This window comes from Calypte anna, chromosome 3, assembly GCF_003957555.1.
Source record: "Calypte anna isolate BGI_N300 chromosome 3, bCalAnn1_v1.p, whole genome shotgun sequence".
NCBI lineage: Eukaryota > Metazoa > Chordata > Aves > Apodiformes > Trochilidae > Calypte > Calypte anna.
The window spans coordinates 96,520,886-96,543,439 of NC_044246.1; the positions used below are offsets into that span (position 1 = coordinate 96,520,886).

General features: G+C 35.0%; 1 protein-coding gene across 1 annotated transcript in view; it reads left to right on the forward strand.

The window, feature by feature from the left end:
• Positions 1-13,784, forward strand: part of SNTG2 (syntrophin gamma 2) — a 139,649-nt gene extending 125,865 nt beyond the window's left edge. The window contains 2 exon segments of the mRNA XM_030447919.1: positions 1,906-2,016; positions 13,653-13,784. Of these exon segments, the coding sequence (XP_030303779.1) occupies positions 1,906-2,016; positions 13,653-13,784 (243 nt within the window).
• The last annotated feature ends 8,770 nt before the right edge of the window (positions 13,785-22,554 follow it).

Genomic DNA, 22,554 nt, shown 5'->3' on the forward strand with positions numbered 1-22,554 from the left:
AGCACTTTTTCTGAAAATATATTTTTTCTTTGAGATAATGATTTCAAATTAAAGTCACCTGTTGATACAAAGAAACTCTTAAATTACAGCAGGTGTTCATGCAGGCTTATTAAAATGAAGGTCAGTCCCCTGTCTGCCCTATGACTCAAACTTTGGGCAATCAGCTCATGAACTCATTAAAAATGGTTCTTTATTACAATCTATAACATTTTATAAAAAGGGTTTTCTAATTACATATAATGAAAAAAAAAAAAAAGTGGAGGGCTTGCAAGAACTTTTGCTTAGGACTTGAAGTGTGTTTTATAAAGATCTTCAGATCTTCATATATGTTTTGTTTCTGGGTCATCACAGTCTTAACTCATTCAACTTTTACCATTTTGGGGCCATCACATATATTCTTGTGGCCTGCAGCAGCTTTATATCTGATCATAAAGTTGTTTTTTTTTAAATTAGTTGGCTTTGTTTATTCATTTTCCCTATCCTGTTCCTCCAGATACTCATCCAAGATATAGGATTCCCAAAGCTTATATTTTCTTCCATGTTCCATTTACTTTTCTTTTCTATTCATTGGCAACTGTTGAGACAGATGATGACTCCAGCCATGAATATTATTGCTAAACTATTCCTAAGTTCTCATTTTATCTCCACGAGCTAGCAGTTAAATAGCAAACATCCATCTATCCTATTTAAATTCAAACTCACTTAAGCCTTGGAAACTCTTCAGGTAGTCTAATTAGGCCCTCTGGACCCACACAAAATGTGTTCATGAAGGTAAAATTTAAGCACCATCACAATGCTGTAGCACGGTTGGGTTTTAGTTACACCTGCAGGAAATCAGGAGGAAGAATCAGCCTTTTTGTGCCTTTCTCTACACAAAATTTTATTTTTAGAACTTTCCCTTTCCAACTATGAGTATGGTTCTGAAGACCACTGGTAGCACTGGTCTACATGAAAAAAAATTTTGATGAGGTATATTGGAAAATGGAACATAGAAAACATTTTTCTGTGCCTGCTTTCAAAATAACCTTTGGAGTATTCAAATCATGTTTCCTCTGCAGTGTCCAGGGACTGAATCACATTTCAATATGTACATAGAATTTTTATTAAAATTATAGGCATTGAGGCAACATCAGCAGGAAGTCTTGATACAAGTTGTTATCTGGTGTTTTTTTAAACGTTTTCAGGCAATCAATAGAAAACATTCAAATGCAGAAAATTAAATTGGTTTTAGAAATAATTTTGCAATATTTGTTTTTTTAAAGTATCTCCATAAATAGCTGTCAATCTAGGATTTGCTAATAGTAGTAAAATGCCTTGCATAAGCCTTTAGGGAAACAAGAAGCCTTGAATTCTTATGTATGTTACAAACAACAATGTAATATAGGACTTTTTTTTGTGGCTTGAAAGACTGCATTCAGTAATAACATTTTTGCATTTCTATGGCTTATTTTGCTGAGGATTTCAAACCATGTTACACACATCAGTAAATTCAGCTTTGCAACATCTGTGTAGGACATTATTATCTAGGTTATGCAGATGAACCAGCTGAAATATGAAAGACTGAGATCCAATATGTAATTTTGTTCATAGTGAAACTGTTCAAAATATCCTCTTGGATCTTTCTAGAATTAACCTTTTGTCATAGGTTTGAATATTATGTAGGCAACTGGAACATTTCCATTTCAGAGAATTTCTAAATAATTTCTTAATTACTGAATATTAATATTGTATCTTTTTACATATGATACAGAGTTGTTAGTATTATTTGATCTGCAATCAGCCTGTTATCATGTGTTATGTTTTCTGTCCTAATACTTTATCTTAATACATAAAAGTTGATCATCAATCCATACTTCTAGGTAAGAGTGTGTAAGAGAGTCCTTAATCAAATTTCTTTTTCTTTAGAATGTACTGTGGAGGTTTAAATTCTCTCAGCTCAAAGGCTCTTCAGATGATGGAAAAACAAGAGTAAAGCTGCTTTTTCAGAATCTAGACACCAGACAAATTGAGACAAAGGTAAGCAGCATCCTCTTTCTCTGTTCAGTAAAAAAAAATGAAGAGTAATTACTCTGTAGGCATCAAAAAATCTTTCCTACTGCACATGCATATGGTGGACTTCACATAACAGTTACATCTTTTTATTCCTGTACTCTAGAAACTCCACAATAAGCATAAGTGGTGTGGAAGCTATAGCTTTATTACACTGTTTGTACAAGCCTGTTACTGAATTGTGTTAGGATGATGTTTTACTGTTTCGTAAAGATTGTATCTGGGAAATTAAGTCAACCCATAATAGATATAGGATCTAAAACCTGTTTGCAAAAAGGTTAAAGGAAAAATAAAACTATTTAAATGCTAAATACATTTCAAACTGATATATAGTCAACTTAAAATTTTAAGCAAAAATACGTGCTTAAGTTCTACCAATAAAATAAAGGTTTGTGTACCATTTATTAGCTAAATATAGACAATATTCTTGCAAGAGGCCAAGCAGTTCCTGAAACCTATAGGTTCAGCCATGAATTAAGGACACCTAATACTTTGCAACATCTGGAATTATGCTTTGGAGACATCTAGTCCACTGCTAGAGAAGAGATCTTACTGATGTCTTTTTTTTTTTTCCACTCTAGCAATAATAAAATAAAATTGTGAAGCTTAGAATTCACACTCACTCCCAAGTGAACACCAGAAGTTTCTAATTCAGAATTTTAATGTGAATTATCATCTGGAGATTTGGCTATAATACCTTAATCGGGGCTGATTTAACCCTGAAATCCCAAAGTCAGCACTAAGTAAATAAATAAAAAGTTAATTTTTCAGGCATGCAGTTTTAAAAATGGTAACTTTGATGTGATATGACAGAGAAGAGGATGGTAAGATTGAGGTACAACTAGGGCTTGGTGGAAAAAGGCTAATAAAAACAACAGAAAAATTTTTGAAGATCTATGAAAATTCTCAGGTACTCTTACCTATTGTTGTACAGGTTAAAGTCACTTATAAAGTTTTGGATTTTTAATATGAACCACACACAAAGGTTATACATTACTTATCCTTCTAATGTTTAAAATTATAAGAAAACCTCTAATCTTCCTTGTAAATTACAACAAATGCAATATGTCTGTCTTTGTATATCTATATTAGTGAATTGATCAGTATTTCATCAGCAAACAACCTTATTGTCTGTTGGCTCTATTGTAGAAGATAGTATCTATTACAAAAGGTACAGCATTCTAATAACTTGACTTGCATGTCATTTCCACTTTATTTCTCACCATTTTATACATGATCATCTGTTGTAGAGCTCACGTGACTTGGTCCAGGTCAATGAGGAAGACTGGACTGGTGCAAAAACTGTAGTCTGAATCTCTGAACCTGTGTATTAAGTCATTAGATATCCACATGTAGGAGCAGCCAAAGACTCCTGTTCCATTGCTTGCAGTGGAATTCCATTTCTTTAATACTCTATCATGATTCTTCCTATTGCAAACAACCTGATTTTTTTATTATTAGTAATTCTGAGCTCATTTCAACAGTTTTTACCAGTATTTTACTCTTTAAATAGATTTTTTTTTAAGTTTACCATTTTAGTAAAAATTGTGAGAAAGGTCACTCATAATGAGAATTTTACAGCAAATTTTGTCCAGGAAACAGGTTGTTTCTTAAATATATGTATCTTTAAAATATTAAAAATTATTCTTTTGTGTAGCTTTAATGAAAACACCTTATAATTTTTAAAGTTTTCATGAATATTTGTGAAGTTCGTTGAAATTATCAGATTGTAGATGATTTGTGATCTGTTCATACAGAATTATATGGCTACCTAAGTGTTCATATGTGTTTTGAGTGCTAGAAGAGGCCAGGAAAAGCTCATTGGTTATCAGAGGGAAGGCTGACACAAAAGAGATGAAGATTTATCAGGATTTCAGTGACTAAACCTTTAATCACTGCCTTTGCCTGATCCAATGTATCCAGTAGGATTTCACATTAAATGGAACTGGGATACAGCTGTGCAGCCTCTTCATTTCAGACAAGTACTGCCTAGATTTAGCTATATGCCCACCACCTAAATGGTATTTGTATTATCTCTTACGCTTCAGAATAAAAGAGTAGCTGGGAAATAAGAAACACTAATACCCATAGTATAGTACAATATCTGTCTCAGCTTTCTGTACTGAAAGATTTCACAGAGCCAGATGGTGCTGCACAGTGAAATGCAGCCAATAATGAGAAACGGAAAATGCCATCAAATAGAAGTTTCTTTTCTCCTGAGTAAATGAGCCACTACATGTGAAATAAAGTTTGATGCAGATTACTTATGTTCACTTGGCAGTAAACAGGACGTAAGGTTCCAAAAGAATTTTTCAGATTTTATGTAATTGTACGTGCTTGTAAATTCATGGGCAAAAAATACCACACTTGAGAATTCTGGTTTTGCTAGAGATGATATTTTTTCTCCTTGTATAAATTTTAAGCCTAGTGCTTATTCCTGTACACTTCACTTTTAGGTGAAGAGCAATACATGTTTCCATTTAAAAACTTTTCTGTTTGAAGGACCTAATAAGGCTTATATTCCAATCAGTTGTTTCTCCTTCATATTGCCTACAACATTCCATCATAGTTTCCCACTTGAATACTTCCCTGCCTTTAATACTTTCAGTAATAATTCTACTTTGACTCCTTGAAGTCTCCCAAAAGTCATTGTTGCATTGCATTCATATTACTGCTGAGTCCCAGCATATTTTTACCCAGCCTGAAATTGCAGCAAAAATCTGTTGCAACTGGTTTGTAGATCTGTGTGTATTACCTGGTTAAACAACCCATGTGTAACAGGTTGTAGAGACCTCTGCCCTGGCTGCTGGTCAAGTCAGGAAACCAAGTTGCTGTCCCTTGCCTTTTCTTCTCTGCAGGGAGGCAACAGAATCCATGAAACCCTACCAACAGCTTGTGCCACATTTTGAGAAATTCAGCTCCTCTGAGGTGTTGCTTTCTTTGTCTCATAGGGCCAAATTGCACTCAAGCACACATACATGATTTCATCATTTCTGTTGGAAAAAACCCCTTGGTTTTCAGAAGAGAAAGTTAAAAACTCTGAAATTGCAACATAATGTAAAATGCATCTGCATGAAGGAGTAGCTCTGCAACTATTTTCAAAGGGGGAGGAGAATGGTTATTATGAAGTATTCCTGCATTATGGAATTATTGTGGAGTTATTATGGGCTGTCAGCTCTTTCTGGGATCAGCAGTTTGGAATTCTCTGAACTGGAGATGTATTTTCCTGTCCCTTTGGTAGAGGCTCTTTAATATGTGTGCATTTCATCCAGATGGAGCATGTTGGCTACACACTTAAAAAGTTAACATGCAATGAGATACTTGCAACCCTACATTAAAATAATTTAAAAAAAAAAAAGCTCTGAATTTGAATGTTCTGAAGTCACAAATACAAGTACTTGTTCAGAGATTACTGGGAAAACTGTGCAAGTAGCAAATAAGGATATGTTACTTGCCTTTGTTTGCTCCATTTATCAAAAAATGAAATTACATTCCACATTGCAAGTAAGATCAAGGAGTTATAAACACAAACCAGAAAATTGAAGGAAGGTGGTTGAAATATTTTTAAATGTTAGGTTTTGTACTATTTAGGAGTTGGTGGAAGTTATATTTGAGAAGTTGGGTTAGATGGGTAAGATTAGAGAGAGAAAAAAGCATAGCAGCTTGGTTTTGTTTAAAAAAAAAAAAAAAAAAAAAAAAGAAAATCAAGGGAAGAGATAGAGGCTTACAGACCTAACTTTGGTAATAGAAAAATATCAAGATTATTAAATAAATACCAAAATTATTAAAGAAAGAATTTTTAATTACAGAGAGAGTAATAAAGTGACTGGAAATGATGAAGGTGGGTTTTTGAGAAGAAACTCTATAAAAATTTCATCATTTCCATTTTATGACAGGCTAACTTCTCTGGAGGGAAGGAAGGAATACATTTCATCTGTTTTGACTTCATTAAGCCTTAAACGTAGTCTCATGCAATGGTCTCATAAATAATTTTGGTAAATAGTACCTAATTGAAGTTACCATAAAAAAGTATTAGGAGTGATTGTAAAAAATGTGCTACAAGTAAATTCCATTAGGTACCTGCAAGATGGAACAAAACAGCATACCCAAATTATTCTTATCTAGATTCACACCTTGAATTGCCTACCTGGTAAAAGTCTGAAACTGGAGCATGCTCAGTGAACATAACATTTTTATATAATATCCATTTTCCAAGTAAATATTCCTATAAATGAGAACAGATTCCATAGGAATAGTAAAAAGAAATCTCTTTATGCAAAATTCATCTTCCTTCCAAGTTTCAGAATCAAGACCATTTGGAAAGTGTATATAGCTTATGGACCTAAACACAGGATCCAATACTGAGGAATTACAAGTAATCTAATAGTAGCAGATATACTTAGCCTACATGACAAGTACCCTAACTTTTCAAGATTACATTTCAAGATTACAATTATTATTGTTTTTATTATATAAACTGTAGCTACCTGGAAGATAAGTGTTTTTTTTCCCTAAACATATTTTAATTGAGCATTTGCCTTTTCTCTGCATCTTAGTTTTCTATTCCTTTTATACTGTGTGGAAAAGAAAAGATTTAATTATATTTTAACATGGAAAGAATGAAAAGAAAATTTATTTATCCTTCATCTCTATAATTGCTCTTTTACTAACTTGGTACCAAATATTTCATTGAGAGGAAGAAAAGAAGTTGCATTGTCACCATATTGAAGCTTCAACTAAATATTGCTGGTCTCATACATCATCTTGTCTGTTACACATAGAACTTAAGAGCCTTTCTTATTTACCCAAGCTCATTAAGGATTCTTTCTTCACTGACTAAAAGCCTCAACTCTTCTGTAATTTCACAGTGGTACAATGTGATCTGATTTTGCAATTAGACCTCTACTGCAATTAGAATTGCAGTAAACTCTCTTCACTGTAAAGCAGGAGAACTTCAGGAGACTGATCAAGGACAAGTCAGCAGCAACTGTATTTCTTTTTATATTTACTGTATTCATCTGAGAAGATGTTTCTTCCATATTAGTACTGCTGACAGATATGACATATTAAGGAGACAGCAAGCAAAGCTGTCCCCTTACAGTGACATTATCTCTACTATCAATAAAGTGGAATCTGGGACTCAAGCTCTTCTGTATTTTTATTAACATGGGTCTTTTGTTGCTGACATCTAGCAGTTTATTACTGAACAACTTCAGAGCTTGATAAATATTTGCAAGATGATGGTAGATAAGTATTAAGATTTTGCCTTTGCAACATTATTGGGCAGTCTATTTGCTGTTAAGATTGTATTCTCATACTTGTGGGAATGGGTGAGTGTAGTTGACTGCGCCCAGACAAGCATCTCAAGAACAATTTTTCAAATTTGTTTTCTTGTGCATTAGCAAAGTTTGCATCTGCCAATGAAACATCTAAAAGTGTTCCAGATTTAGTGGTAGACAGTGGTGTTTAGAGTCACTCAAGCTTAACGTGAAAAGCCTCCTGACTCTCAGATCCTTGTAGAACTCTGTTAAATGACTTCAGTACCATTGGAATGTAGAACTGCAATTCATCTGGCACTGAATTTTGATGTCATATATCTGGTTCTTATCCTTGCAGGGCAAGTGCATCATTTGAGCTTATCCTTCTGCTCTTAGTGTAAATGACAGTCACAAACAGGAGGCCAATTAAAAGTTTGTAGCTGAAGAAGCTTTAGTACCATAGCTGATAGTTTATCTTTGTGTCTTTACAACAGTTTTAACAAACTGTGCAGTACTAATACATTTCTTCTCAGCCATGATAAACCAACAAAGCCCTGGTATACTTGTTGAGAAATAAAACTGAATTTAGAATTTTTTTTTTTTTTTAATGGTTATAATTTCAATCAGATTGAAATAATATGTTGAAGAATACAGTAGTAATATCTATTCTCTTGTCAACAGCTAATAAACACTGAGGCTTAGGAAGGTCCTTAAAGAAGTCATGAAATTCACAGGGCACAATAACACTATCTGTCAGTGTCTCCATTAACTGTCTTTATGTGATACAGGCTCATGCCTTGTTCAGACAGTGATTCAACAGCTCTCGGAAGTAATCAATAAAATTAAGTGTGTGAGTGGTAATGATGCAACCAACCTGTCAAGCTCTTTATGATATGCAATAAATCCAACTCTCATAGGTGGGTGGATGGAATGAGAACATATATTTTTCTTGCTTTGCTGTGCACATATAGTGATCGAGGTCAGTGTGCACATTTTTATATTCACAGTGCCAGCAGGCAGTCTCGTAGTCTTGTCCTCCCACTGCTTTAATCCAATCCTTTATTTTCTTTGCTTGGTATCTTTCTCCTAGTGCTTTTGTTGTACTTACTCCACTTAATAGGATGTATCTATTAAACTTATATAGCTTTGTTTACTGAGACATTAGACATGCACAGATTCTTCTAAATATACCTAAAATAAACTGACAGTCTTAATAAAAGAACAAAGCAGCTATCATGGATTGGGCAAGCAAGCGGAAGGGTGGTGTTTGATGATACAGAGCAAACAAAATGGTTGGTGACTCAGTCATCTGTCTGGCGGGGTATGGAGAGAAATGTTACTTGAAAAAAAAAAAAGTATCAAAGGTGTGTGTTCTTTTGAAAGAAGTAACATTGGTATTATTTTCCAGGAAAAATTCTAATTATATTCTAAACCTGAAGAGGCCAAATTCCACCCTAAACAGCACATTAGAGATGGTCTCTTGCAGAGATACATTGTCTCCCCATCCTCTGACTCCTAAGTCTACATTTCCCCTTGCCAGAAGACCATCCCTATCTTTTATCAAATGCATATTTCCAAACTAACCCCTACTCCTCTTCTCCTTTCCTTGTTGTGATCTGCATGCAAGTCATACCCACCTCCAGAACACCAGTTCTCTGAGCAAACTCTGTCCTGAGACTGCACAAATCTATAGAGCAAGTTCTGCTTTGGACGTGCATGACTGTTCTCCAGTGCCTGCTCCTTACTGGTGAGCTTTAGGATTGTGAAGGCAGCCAGTGCAGACACTGAAAAAAAAGCACCACAGCCTCACTCCCATTTGTGTCAACTATTTCTGTGATCAGCTTCATTTCTAGTGCATGAAGCCTGAGGTGAAACCTATCTCTGATATCAGCATAGCAGACCATATCTGGCTGAGACCTGAAAGAGGGCACCTCCAGAGCTCTGTTCTGCATGACTGCTCATCCCCATAGAGAGTTAGCCTCACAGAAAATAGTGAAGACATAAGAGAGCAGGAGGGAAGTGAGCCAGCTGGTAAACTGCATAATGAGTGCTTACATGCCACCTATTTGGTTACCCAGCTCTGTAACAACTTTAAAAACTAGCACCAATCTGTAAAATAATCCCTGATGGCTAAGGGAACTGCAATATTATCTGGAGAAAATAGTGTCATTTTCACAGAAAACATAGGTTGAGCAATACTTCTCCTTTTTCAATTGCATATAAATTATCTTTTCTAGAAATAAGAGCATATTATTAGTATTCAAAATATTATTCACGACAGATCAGATATCTTCCCTCAGATACACAGGAGGGACGACTGCAGTTTGATCCCTTGTCTGAACTCTGGTAGAAACAAAGAGGACTCTGCAGTAGGAGCACTGGGACATTGCTATCTTTGTTCTTTTCTTATCCCCAAACTCTTCACATGATGTTGCTAGAGCAGTCTGAAATCCTGCCTACAATTCATTTTAGGTTACCTCTGATTCTTTATCTTGATAAACATAAATAGATTAGAAGTACATAAAGATGGAGTAGAGAAAATGAAAGCTTTGTGAAGGGCTCTCTTCTCTCAATTTGTTTGGCTGCATTTGGTCAGTGTGTTGAATGTAAGAATGGAAGAAGCTGAGGTGAAATTGTCAGATGATTTCTGTTCATTTTGGAGTATATCTAAGATTAATGTGAGTGGGTTTATATTTTATAATTTATCTTTTTAAAGACTGTAATGGAGATGTAGACCTTTGACTGGAGCCAAGAACTGATGTAGTAAAGCCTTGTATTATTTCACATTGAGTTGTAGACCAGTAATTATCAAGACTGCTTATTTTAGTTTTATAAAAGCTAGGCAATGAGAATTAGATGATAGCACTTTTTTCTGAAAATGTTCATATTAATCTAATACTAATATTTAAATTAGAAATAATCTACTGTCAATAAAATATATTTTGAGAAACTTATTCTGTTAATCAAAATAGAAAAAGCAGGGGGTTTACGTCTTCAAAATCAAATAAAGATTACATGGGCATAATTCAGTTCCTCAAAGGATTTAAACCAAAATTCACACTTCATTTTTTTCTTCTCAGTGAGATCTAATTTTGAGTATTAGGTCCAAATGATTGCTTTAGCAGCCAAGTGCCAGTTATTAACAGTTGCCTATGTGCTTAGTTTGATACAAGTTCTCAAGAGATATTCCTTATTCTAGGCTAATTATTTCTTAATTTGTTGACTAGGAAGTAGGCAAAAGCAGAAGTTTGAGAGTTTTGCCTCTTCCCTCGGTGTAATTTTAATTTTTCCTTATTTAACTAGGTATGAATGACAATAATAGCACATTCTGAATGTTTTGTGTTTGCTGTTCTTTTATAATCTTGGAAGTGCCATTTTAAAATTTGTATTTGATATCGAATTGTAGCAATATGTTTTAAATTGCTTATTACTTCAGCTGTTGGCACCAAAAATGGCTATGCATGGTTTCTGAATTCAGCTATATTTTCTTGGAAAGTTGAAGACAAACAAGTCAGTAATTTTAAAGGAGAATATTTGAAGGGAGAGGAAAGTAATTCAGTTTATATTAACACATCCTTAAAGCTGTTTAATTGAGAAATTCTTGTATTTCCGAGTTCTGGATGGAGTTAAACTTAATTTCTGTGATGATGATCCACCAATAACAAAATATTGTATTCAGCTAAAAATCTCTGCTTACTTATTCTATGCAAGACCTAGAGCCTGAAAGCTTTCTTCTTTCAGGCTTCTTTGTGCACCAAGTAAGCACTATAACGAGGACAGCTTGCTGCTAGAAATTTCTCTGCTCCAAGCCTACCATGTCTGAGGAGGTCTTTCCCTGTAGCTGCTGTGTATTGTAGAGGACAAAGGCGTTTTTAAGGCCTGTTACACCACAGGAAGAGAGTACTTTGGGAGCTTGTTGAATGTCATTCTGTTATTGTCCTGTAATATTGCTTATTGTCACCTTATGCTTGAGACAGTAGACAGTAACAAAAAATTACATTTTTCTTGGAATACTAGATTTGCTTAGTGGGAAATAAAATCCCTGAGAAAATAAACTATATGTGCCTGAAGTTCTAAAGAAACTGCACAATTTTTTTTACAAAATTGGTAGAATCTCATCAGCTTGAAGCAGAGCCTTCAAATATTGTCAAGATGCAATGGATTCTTTCTGCCACTCCTTGTTTTCCTCTTCCTTTCCTGCTCCTTGCTTCATGCTTCCTGCTTGCTCCAGTGGGGTTTCTCTGTTGGCTGCAATCCCTTCAGGAGTATCACCTGCTCTGCTACAGACCATCTTCCTATTGCCTTTTTGTAAATTTACTGTGCTTTCTTTACAGTGTTTTCCAAGAGATGCTACCACCTTGTCTGGGGGCTAGGCCATGCCCTATGGGGGGCAGTTGGTTCCAGATGGAACCGACGGTGTGTGGCACGGGGCAGCCCCAGCCTCTTCTCACAGAAACCACTCTGCAACTCTTCCCACTACCATATATTTCCCAGATATGTCCACTATAGGGTAAGAAAATATGCCCCACAAACACTAGTGAGCAACTGAAGACATTCATGAGTCGTAAAACCACTCCTGCCTTATATATATATATGACTTTTGATAGCAAGATGGTGTGATGGTGAGCTTTTCCAGAACAGTAATCTCAAATTCCAAATATTCTGTTTGAGGTATTTTTTTTTTAGAGGATATTGTAAAGTACTGTGATAAGAAATGTTTAAGTCCAGCGCTTTACTTTTTGTTTAAAGGCAAGCATAGAGAGTGGTGCTCAATAAACTACTGTGTAGCCAACAAGCTATTGAATGTCATCTCCTGGAACCAAAACCAATCCCAAATATCTCCACAATATACTTACCAGATGCACTTCAATAACTAGCTACCTTACAAATAGTAGTATAACATAAATTGAACATGTCTCATGTATTATATTTGCTGTCACTGTATTAGAATATCACTCCATTTCTGTCTGGGGAGAGTGGGAAAAAATCTGTGCACAGAAGATTAAATATTTTCACAGAATCACAGAATTGTCACAATTAGAAAAGACCTCTCAGATCACAGTGTCCAACTGCCCCCCCAAATAAAATATATATATTGATATATATAAAATATATATCAATATCTGTATCACCCACTAGAGCACGACCTGAAGTGCTTCATCTACACCACTTTTAAGTGCTTCTAGGAATGGTGACTCCACCACCTCCCTGGGCAGCCCACTCCAACACCTAACTACTCTCTCAGTAAAGAAATTCTTCTTATGCAATCTAAAGTTCCCCTGGTGCAACTTCAGGCCATTTCCTCTGGTCCTGTCATTGTTCACTTGAGGGAAAAGGCCAGCACCCACCTCCCTACAGCTTCTTTCCATGTAATTGTAGATAGCAATGTAGATAGCAATAAGGTCTCCTTTCAGCCTCCTCTTCTTCAAACTAAACATTCCCAATTCCCTCAGCCTCTCCTCTTAGGACTTCTTCTCCAAACTCTTCACCACCTTGGTTGCCCTTCTCTCATCCCTCTCCAGCACCTCAATGCCTTTCTTGTGGGGAAGGGCCCAGAACTCAACACAGCACTCGAGGTGCAGCCTCACCAGTGTTGAGTACAGAGCAACAATCCCTTCCCATCTCCTGCTTGCTGTGTTATCCCTGATACAAGCCAGCATACCATTGGCCTTCTTGGCCACCTGGGCACACTGCTGGCTCATATTCAGCTGGCTGTTGACCGGCACCCCCAGGTTCTTTTCTTATGTTAAAAAAGTCAAGGGAATTTGAGAACTGTTTAAGAGTAACTCTACCTTTTTTTGTGATTTTTTTTTTCTTTCAAAATTGGTGGATATGAAACACATATTCAGCCATATTCCTATACACAGGTTGTGCTGTGACTTTACCTTACCTTCCACCCTGCCACTGGCCACCCAGCTTACTATTGCTGAGGCTACCAAAGCACATGGCCTCCTCACCCTGCCTGCCTGTGACTTCACACCACATCATCCCCAAACATCCTTAACTTACAAAATAGTTTCAAATACGTTGCAATATTTGAATGTTCTTGCAGTCTGAGTGCTTTCATTGTCCAAGCTGAATAAAATTTGAAGTAGCATAAGTGACAAGTAAATGGACGTGTGACAATGCCAGTAATGAGGTAGAGATATCCATTTTTTAGTCTAGAATGTTTAACTTTACAGTTCCCAGTATTCAGATTTTAATTTAAAGTCTGGAGCTGTTTACTGAATAGTCTGTTCTGTATTTTTGTAAAAAGTTTATGAACCTAAATATTAACTCATATTTTCTCTCTCTCTCTCCCTTTTTTTTTTTTTTTTTTTTTTCCTCTCTTACTTCCTCTTTCAGGAACTTGAATTTCAGGATCTGACAGCAGTTTTACACTGTATTCACTCCTTTATAGCAGCAAAAGTGGCATCTGTGGATCCGCTATTCATAGACAGTCAGAGTATTGCAAGAAAATACATGTACAGTAACTGATACCAGATTATATGTCGTGACTATGAAAAATAAATTATTTTCTTAAAGAAAGTAGCTATTTCATGCACAATATGATAATTTTGTGATTTTATAAGAAGTCTATAATTGTGTTATCTGTACACATTAAGCGTTTTCACAGTTTGTTAAACATTTTGAATCTATGAGTTAACAAATATTAAGTCAAACTGAATCAGTTTGTCATGCACAGAATTAACATAAACCTGTGAGTCAATAATCATTCAATAATATTTGTGATGTAATTTTGATTTCTATTCTTACTGTCATATGTACTCCCCATATTACATAAAAAAGTAGAATAATGTTTCAATACATTTGAAGTGGAATATGTATTCCATTTGAAATGTGTGTGTCTAAAATTTGGCCTCTTAATCTGTTTTGAAAAGTGCTGGGCACACAGACAGTCTTTACAACATTCACTGTAGAAAAGGACTAGTAGTGAAGACAACTGCCATAGGAATTGGACTTTCATGTTGCTTTGATATGTTTGAAAAATAATAATTCTGCTGTCCAGATCTGCTGAGGGCTAAGAGTTTATCTCTGGCAGAGCACTAAGTACTTTATTTCAGATCGAGGGAAAGACTTAAGGCACACACTTTACTATAAGCATATTAAGTAGTCCCAGTGTATGCACACTGTAATGCTAAATAAGTCTTTAAAAATCATGCTAGATCAACTGAAGAGCTTTAGAGTATGCTAAGGAGCCTAACTATAGGCACTCAGTTTTAGAAAACTTGCTATAGGGTTTTCTTATCTATTAATACAGCTTAAATGAATCATTCATTTATTCATTCATAGACTGCCTTGACAGTATCCTTTGATGTGATGCTCTGTATGGTTGAGAACAGCTTCTTTAATAACTGTTCTGTTCCATGGAGGATTCTCCCAGTATAGGGTGAACATAAGAAAATATATAATTTTTTTCTGGGCCACCTACATTTTTTTTTCCTACAGCACTAACACTTATATACAAGCAGAGTTTTGTCCTCAACAAGGAAATACTATGAGTCTGCTTTTGACACATTCTTAACCTTCCTTTTGAAATCATCTTCTTGTATGCAGAGATAAATCTTCCTGCTATTGAAAAATTATATAAAATGAAAACAATTGCATCTTGGGACACTTGTCCTATGAGTAATAACCAAATATTGCAGGTTTCTATCATATAAATCTCAGTTGTTCTCAAGTGCAGTTTCAAGGCAGCATCAGGCAATTTTTTTTCTTCAAGAAAACAAAATAATCAAAAGATCAAGTGAGAAGAATATCCTAAATAGATACAACAGATACAAAACTAATTCACTGAAGTCCTCCCTGTATTTTAGAAGTAAAGTGTCCTGCTAAAGTAAAAGGCTAAAGTTACTGTATCCTAAGGAAAAGAGTTAGCTGCCTTTAAAAGCTCTTAGGTGAGTGTTTTTACATAACTTCAGTTCTTAAATATAGTAAAAGAAATTCCCCCTCCTCAGGTCTTAAAGTGGTTAGCTGTTTTGGAAAACTGCAGTGAGGCCTTAGGCACTTATTTTAAATAGATTCTTATACATTTACCTAAAGTTCAGGCACAAATACAGTGCCTTAACTAGGTTATTTGATCCTACCATAAGTATTTCCTGTTGCCAAGTGTTAGCCAGAGAGAAATTCATTTGAACAGTAGGAACTCTATTGATAAACACCACTGCAATTCCAGCTGTAATGTTGTTTGCAAGGAGATATAGTAGGAGCAGAAATTCCTACTAGAACAATATTCAGCAAAGATTAGAAGTATTTTTATTACTTGTAAATAAGTATTTATAACCATTATAGTATTTTTAAACAAAAACCATCTGAATTTTATATTATATTTTTTAAAAAATCCAATCAACAAATTGTCTTTCTGAAACTTACTTTTATTCAAAATGTTTAATTTAATTTTCAACTTTATATTTTATTTTCAGCGCTTTGTATTTATGGAGATTCTAACATGCAAAAATTATAGCATTGTAATTATGATAGCTTTCTTACAATCAATTCTGATATTAGCATTAGCCATTATTAATAACAGAGTGTCTGTAGGATAAAGAACAGTGGAATTTCTTAAATTTTGCTTTTCTCATAAACAAAGTTCAACACTAACATGGAGTAGTAGAAAACTGTACCAGCTGTTACTGAACTGATACTACAGATTTAATGCTTTTAGTCTCATGTGATAAGAAACACATCTCTCCAAATACTGTGGATATTGCACATTTTCATTAACCACCTTCCGAATTTTCATGTCAAACTGCTTATACTGTTTTGAATTCTTTTTCGTTTAATGAAATTCCTGAATTCAGTTAGTCTTTTGCTGAGCTATGTTCTCTAATTTTTTTTTTTTTTTGTGGGGGTTTTTTTTTTTTTTTTTGTTTTGTTTTTTTTATTGTAAGACAGTAGTTTTCTTCTGGTGTGTCCAAATCAATCTCAAGAAATGGTAGAGAAAAATTTCTTATAAATTTACCCTCTGGATTTTAGGGTTGTATTTTAGACATTATTCTCCAAGTTTATTTTTAATGAGGAACATGAAGCTCACTTGTTTTTTCCTTCCTTTCTCATTCTGCGACAAACTTAAGGCAGAGACTAAAGCTCAGCATTCTGAGGAAGCTACCAGAGCCTGAGAAAACCTAACAGATTGCTAGTTACTCATCTTTTAAAATAGTCTGTATAGGACTTCCACAGCACCTTGCATTTCTTTGTTTTCCTTTATTTTTTCTAGGGATACAAACTGGTAACAAAATTGAGCACGGGGTAGGAGGAGAGAGGCATTTGATGCAACAGAGCCATGAACAAACTGCGGAAAGAAGCATACAAACAAATTTAGGAAATTGTGCACCATCACAAAATCAAGGTAGCTACTCATGACTAGAAACAGAGTAAAAGCATGCTGGTTTCTGTGTGACCAGATCATCTTTATGTCTTTAATTGAAACTCAAATTTTGGCTAGAAGACTAAAAATAATCCCATTTGCAAACATGATTTTGAGCAAATGAGTAGTACCATTAAAATAAATTAGAGCAAGGGTCATCAGTGACATACAAATTAAGGAGTGGTATGGCAAATGTTGATTTGTTAAAATAATTTCTGGCATTCTTCCTCTATGCTGATTAAAATCTGCAGAAAAAGTCCTGGTTACAGTCATAAACTAGAGTCAGAACAGTCTCTTACCAGTAAGTGGCTTAGTTGTGCTACCCTGTTTAAAACACCAGAATTTAATAGAGGGAATGCAGCCAGACTCTGCCAGATGGCCTCACAGATAGAAAATAGGCCCTAACAATTTTAGTTATAACTTAAGATGATGCCAGGGACTCTTGCTGACTTCAGTGGGGACAGGACCTCACCCTCTGCATCTGATTTTTTTAATTTTAAATTTGCTTATAACCATAAGGCATAGAATTATAACACTGAGGCTGTGCTAATCTAAAACTCAAGATCTGGAAATCTGATTTAATCTTTTCACACTCAGAAAAACTATTTCAAAGTGATTTATACCCTGGAGCCAGTAGGCTTGAAACTGAAGAAAGAATTTTTTTGGGAAAGGAGGGCTAAGCTCTGACAAACTTTGCAACCATAAATCTACAGTCCTGTCTTACATCTGTGTTACATTAATTTATGAGTAGTTTCAGAGGAGGCATACGTTTTCCACGAAATGTTTAATGTGTAGTCAGATTTTTGTAGTGGGATCAGCAGTATTCAAATATGCCTTTATTTATTTTTTTTAAACCAGATTTTCATCAAGGCTTCTACTAAAATACTGACAATATTTTATAACATGTACCCACCCACATTAATATCTAGCACAAAGTGGGGTGAGTGCAATAGCAATGCAATTTTTCTGCTTTCTGTTGACTGCTGTGGTTGAATTTTGGTTTAATCTAGTTTTTCCCATACCCTCCAGTAAGCTTCTGAGGGCAGAGAGGATAAATGTTAGGAAGGAAACCCTCTTCTCCATGCTCTCATGAGAGATGAAGAGAAATCAGTGGTGATTTTTTGAATGGAGATGGAAGCATCCTTTATTTAGCATGCAAGATAGAAATACCTATAACTCTTGGAATTTAATAGAGAAATTCTTACAGTGTAGTTCACTTACTTTAAATTGCTAATCATTGACTTGTGGTAGTTGAATAGGAAAAAATAATTTCAAACAAAATAATCAAATATATCATCTAGTCACATATTTTGTTTCTTAACCTGTGCTTAAAAAATATTTAGATAATTTTGTGTTGAAGCGTGTAGACAAGCAATATCTTATGTGAAGAAAGAGACCTTGTAGTAAATTTATTAGAAAGCACAAAAGAGATTTGTGTAACATGCAAGATGAAACTGAAGATTCATTTTAATCTGGTTCAACCAGAAAAACTCACCAAGTAAAATCTTTTCATTAAATTTGAACTTTAATAAAGTCCAGAGACTTGAGCCAAAATCTACTTCTGTTTTAAGTCCCAGTGACTTAAACAGGGATTAGCCTGAAAAATTACAAAAAGATAAACAATTGTAAATTATTCACTGGGGAAGAAAAACTCCTTTTCTAATATCCCCTTGGTGCACAGCTGCCTACATTGCCAGTAAAAGGATTCTCTCCTATTGAAAAAAACCTGCTGAATTTTCAGGAAGGAATCAAATTATTTGGACTGAAAGCTATAATCTTTTATTTGGGAAGGCTGCCTTGTTGCCCTGTAAGAGTTGTGGTTACACCGGTGTTCAGACCTCTGTTCTAGATGTATCACAGACTCTTCAGTGCAAAACTGTGATCTGTTGAGCAAGTGTACACTACATTGGAAGCTGTGAGAGAGCTGCAGAGATTTGCAGGATTACCAGACAGCCAAGCAGGGTAAGAAAGTTAAATGTAAGAAGAACCTAATTTTTCTTTTCTGATTACAAATTATTCTTTGAACATTGTTGCTGTTATATTTCTATGCTAGAGAGCTGACAGGTTTTTACATTTCTCTGAATCCTCAAATGCAATGCAAGCATGATGCTGGGTTCTTATTAATAAATTAATGTAGAAATTAGCTGTTTAGTCTGTGTTAATCAGCTTGTCTCAATTCTGTAATCAGTGGAAAGAGACTGGCATTTCCAGGGAGTGCTTTAGTCCCTCCTGCAATAGACACCTAACACCAGTGGCTTGAATCACATTCTGGAAGGGACTAGATTTTCCTATGCTATAGCATAGTTCTTTTGACAGCTCAGCTGCCTGTGGATAGTATTACTGTCAGATTTATATACTAATGAATACAATAAAAAGTAGCGATCAGGAGCAATGTTGGAGAATTTTGAGAATAAAATAAAGCAATCCTGAAGTGAATGCAGTGTAAATCAGAAGTTCATCATTCCCTTAAACAGTCAGAGATGGGAAGAAAAAGCCTTGGAGTATTTTCCCAGATAGCACTTACTACCCTACTGCTTAGCAAAAAATATTGCCAAAATGAGGCAGTAGAAAGTATATTAATTTGTAGACAGGCTCTATGTCCCAGGGGATACACTGACTTTTAGAACCTCATGCTACTCATAAAATAAAAAGTAAAAATAAAATACAAAAGACATTCTACTGTGTCTTTAAGCACTTTGTTCAATTAACATTCAGCACTGAGCTAAATTACTGCCCTTTAGTATACCCTGCAATATCCATAAGCAGACTACATAATCAGATCGCTGCTTTATTTTTGCACAGAAGTTGGACAAGTATTCCCCAGCTGAGGTAATACGAATATTTAACTGGATTTTGGGGATAAAAATTTTCCTGTGTTTTAAAGCAGAAATCCTTTACCAAACTTGGTCAGATTTAGTTTATTGTTGTATAATAATGGAAAAAAAATTCCTTAAATATGTCACACCAATACTTTGAGTTGTACTGTGATTTGCATTTGTCTTTTGCTCTACCTATATCCAATCATTTGAAGAATTTTTGGAGAAAAGGTAGTTTTTTCTATCTGCCTGCTGCTGAAAACACAGTGGCTTCTATAAAATCTCCAGTACTTGAGATATACTATCGCTTTCATAGAAATCAAATAGGGAAATATACATAAAGTTAGAGAGAAGTAGGAAACTTCAAAACATCAAAACTGCTGAAGGGTTGAATGGCAAAGACATATTTGGGTTTCAGTTCTTTGTGGCAGTCAGTTATGTTTTTATCAGCATTATTATCATTATACAGATTTATTTCTCCCCATCACCAGGATATTCTTAGCAAGATGAAAGGAAAAGAAATCAGATTCATAAACCAACTTGTATTTAATTTGCTCTTCACCCTCTTTTGGATCAGGGCTCTGAGGAGTTTCAATTAGCTCACTCTATACAGTAACTCTATACAGGCGAGAATGCTCTTATGAGAGTGCAAAATCTGAGTTCCTGGTCATTTTAACTTAGACAGAGTTAACTTTCTCTTGGTCCTACTATTAAGCTCCCCAAGTTTATTTGTTTGTTGTTTTGGTTTGCACTTTAATTTTTTGGAGTTTTACAAAGATCTCAAAATACTCTTAAATGTTTCATTACAATCTTTTTCATCCTAATTCTGTAAAGCCAAGTGCTTCTAATGCCTTTTGTTGCTAAATTAACCATTCCTATTCCCTCAATATTTTTTTCATTTTCTTTTAATGTCTTAATAAGTCTCTCACACACTGTTTTTACTTCCTGTGGAGAAAGATCTGTAATTGCAATCAGGAAATTACCCTACAAACGATAGGTTTTCAGTGCTCATATGAAAAGGATGTAAACAAGGTCTCACTAATCAAGATCTTGTGCTGACTTTCCTCTTGAAAACATGTGTACCTGGCCCAAACTAGGACATTCTTGTCTGATTTATTCTAGCAGGCACTGTAGTGTGATATGTCTTGCCCTTGCTAATTAATATCCATTCTCCAACAATAGATGCCTTTTCATCAGTAGTAACTCAATTTATATGACATTGTCTCTTATTATTTTATTTAATGTAGCTAAGAGGCATGCAGACTTCCTTGGTTGTTGTTTTGGGGTTGTTTGTTTTTTTTTTTTGCTTTCTCTAGTGGTTCTCTGCACTCAGATTTGCTTAGCTCCTTTGTCTTCAAAGTAAATGTTCTCCCAGTTCAACATTACTGATACTGCGTTTTGTAAAAATACAGGCAAGTAAGCAAGGTATAAGTGTCTTTTTAAAAAATAAATTTTCAGTATTATTTTTAATAAGCCGAGTATTTTCTCTACCATTCCTAACTGCACAACTTTTCTAACAATACTTACAAAAGTATTTGGCTCAAAGTACCTTTATGTTAAGCTGTGTGTAATGATAGTGGGTCCCATCTTTTCTTAATCCCTGCTAATCAATTGCTTCAATTTCATTGCTGCACCCTTATCTGCAATATACACTACCCTTTGATTTATCATGCCACATTTTTCTCAAGGTAATTTTTCTGAAAAATTATATGTTGTATTCATTTGTCATAGCACTTCCATGAAAATCAATGTTTGGTCTTTTACAGTTAGATTTGCCTACAGTGGTCTGAAAATTTTAAACTGAAAAAAAATGTCCATAGTTCTTTCATAGCAATTTGCTTCATTGCTACTATTTTTCCCTTTTTTTCCTTTTGTTTTAAATTTGGTATCCAAAGCATACCCAGCCTTTTCTAGAAGATAAATTGGATGAATTACATCTCTGTGGCATGAAAAAAAATCTCCAAAATCAAATGTTATGCGTTCAAGCTGAATGGAAAGAAACCCCACACATATTTATGTGTACTTTAATGCAAATAAAATTGAAAACAGAGAGAATGGGCATTTCATTAAATATTGCGTAAACCAGGGACATTTTTGTAGCATAAAGAAGAGAAAATATCTCAGTATCAGAGATCTAGTTTTCCTATACTATCCATGGATAACATGGATAAACAAACAAGCATTTTGTGTCTGACTAAGCTTTGCATAACCTAGAAAAGCTGGAGAACCGTACCGATACTTAGCAAGGCCTTTCCCCAACTGATTCAACTCTTAAAAAAAAAATAATCTCTTATCTAAACAAACCTTTTTCCCCCATCATTTTAAAGCACTGTATATAAGCTTTCTTAAAGCCAGACTCCACTATCCAACAGTATAACCCAACTCTAATTACTTTTTGCTGTTTGCAACCTGCTTGCAGACTGCAGGATTTCACAACAGGGTACAACCTCCAATACCAAAACGAAAGACAATGATGGATTTAAAACAATCAAAAATTATACATGGCTATGAACAAGGGCAATGTACAGATAAAATTGTATTTCCTTTATGACATTGTAAGTGACATTGGAGACCAGACTTCAGGCTGTTAAACCTCCATGGGTATTCATTCAGATGCAGCTTGAATGACAGAGATCCATAACCAGCTCCCTCCTTGCTATGAACAGATCTTGCAGTGGGAAAAAGATATAGCTGCTCAGGTATTACATATAAGTGATTATTTGGATTCCCCCAGATGGACCTAATAATTAAAATTGCTAAATATGAAACTGTCTTCTTAGTACAGGCACTCACTTTGACTTCGCAGACCTTCGTAGTTGTTTACTGAGAATGTTTCATTTAATACCTGCAACAGGCTGTGAGTATGGCTACAGATGATTGCTGTTCCTCAGCTGATGAGTGGAAGCCATTAAGCTGTAATAGCTTGGTTATTCTTGGTTGTTTATCTGTGCATCTATCCTTTGACTTTTCAGGTCAAATAGATTAGCCTCACTAGAAGTTTCCTTCGGTAGTGGGTTTGAAATGGAATTAAGACTATAGAAAAAACTCCGCAAAATATTCTTAG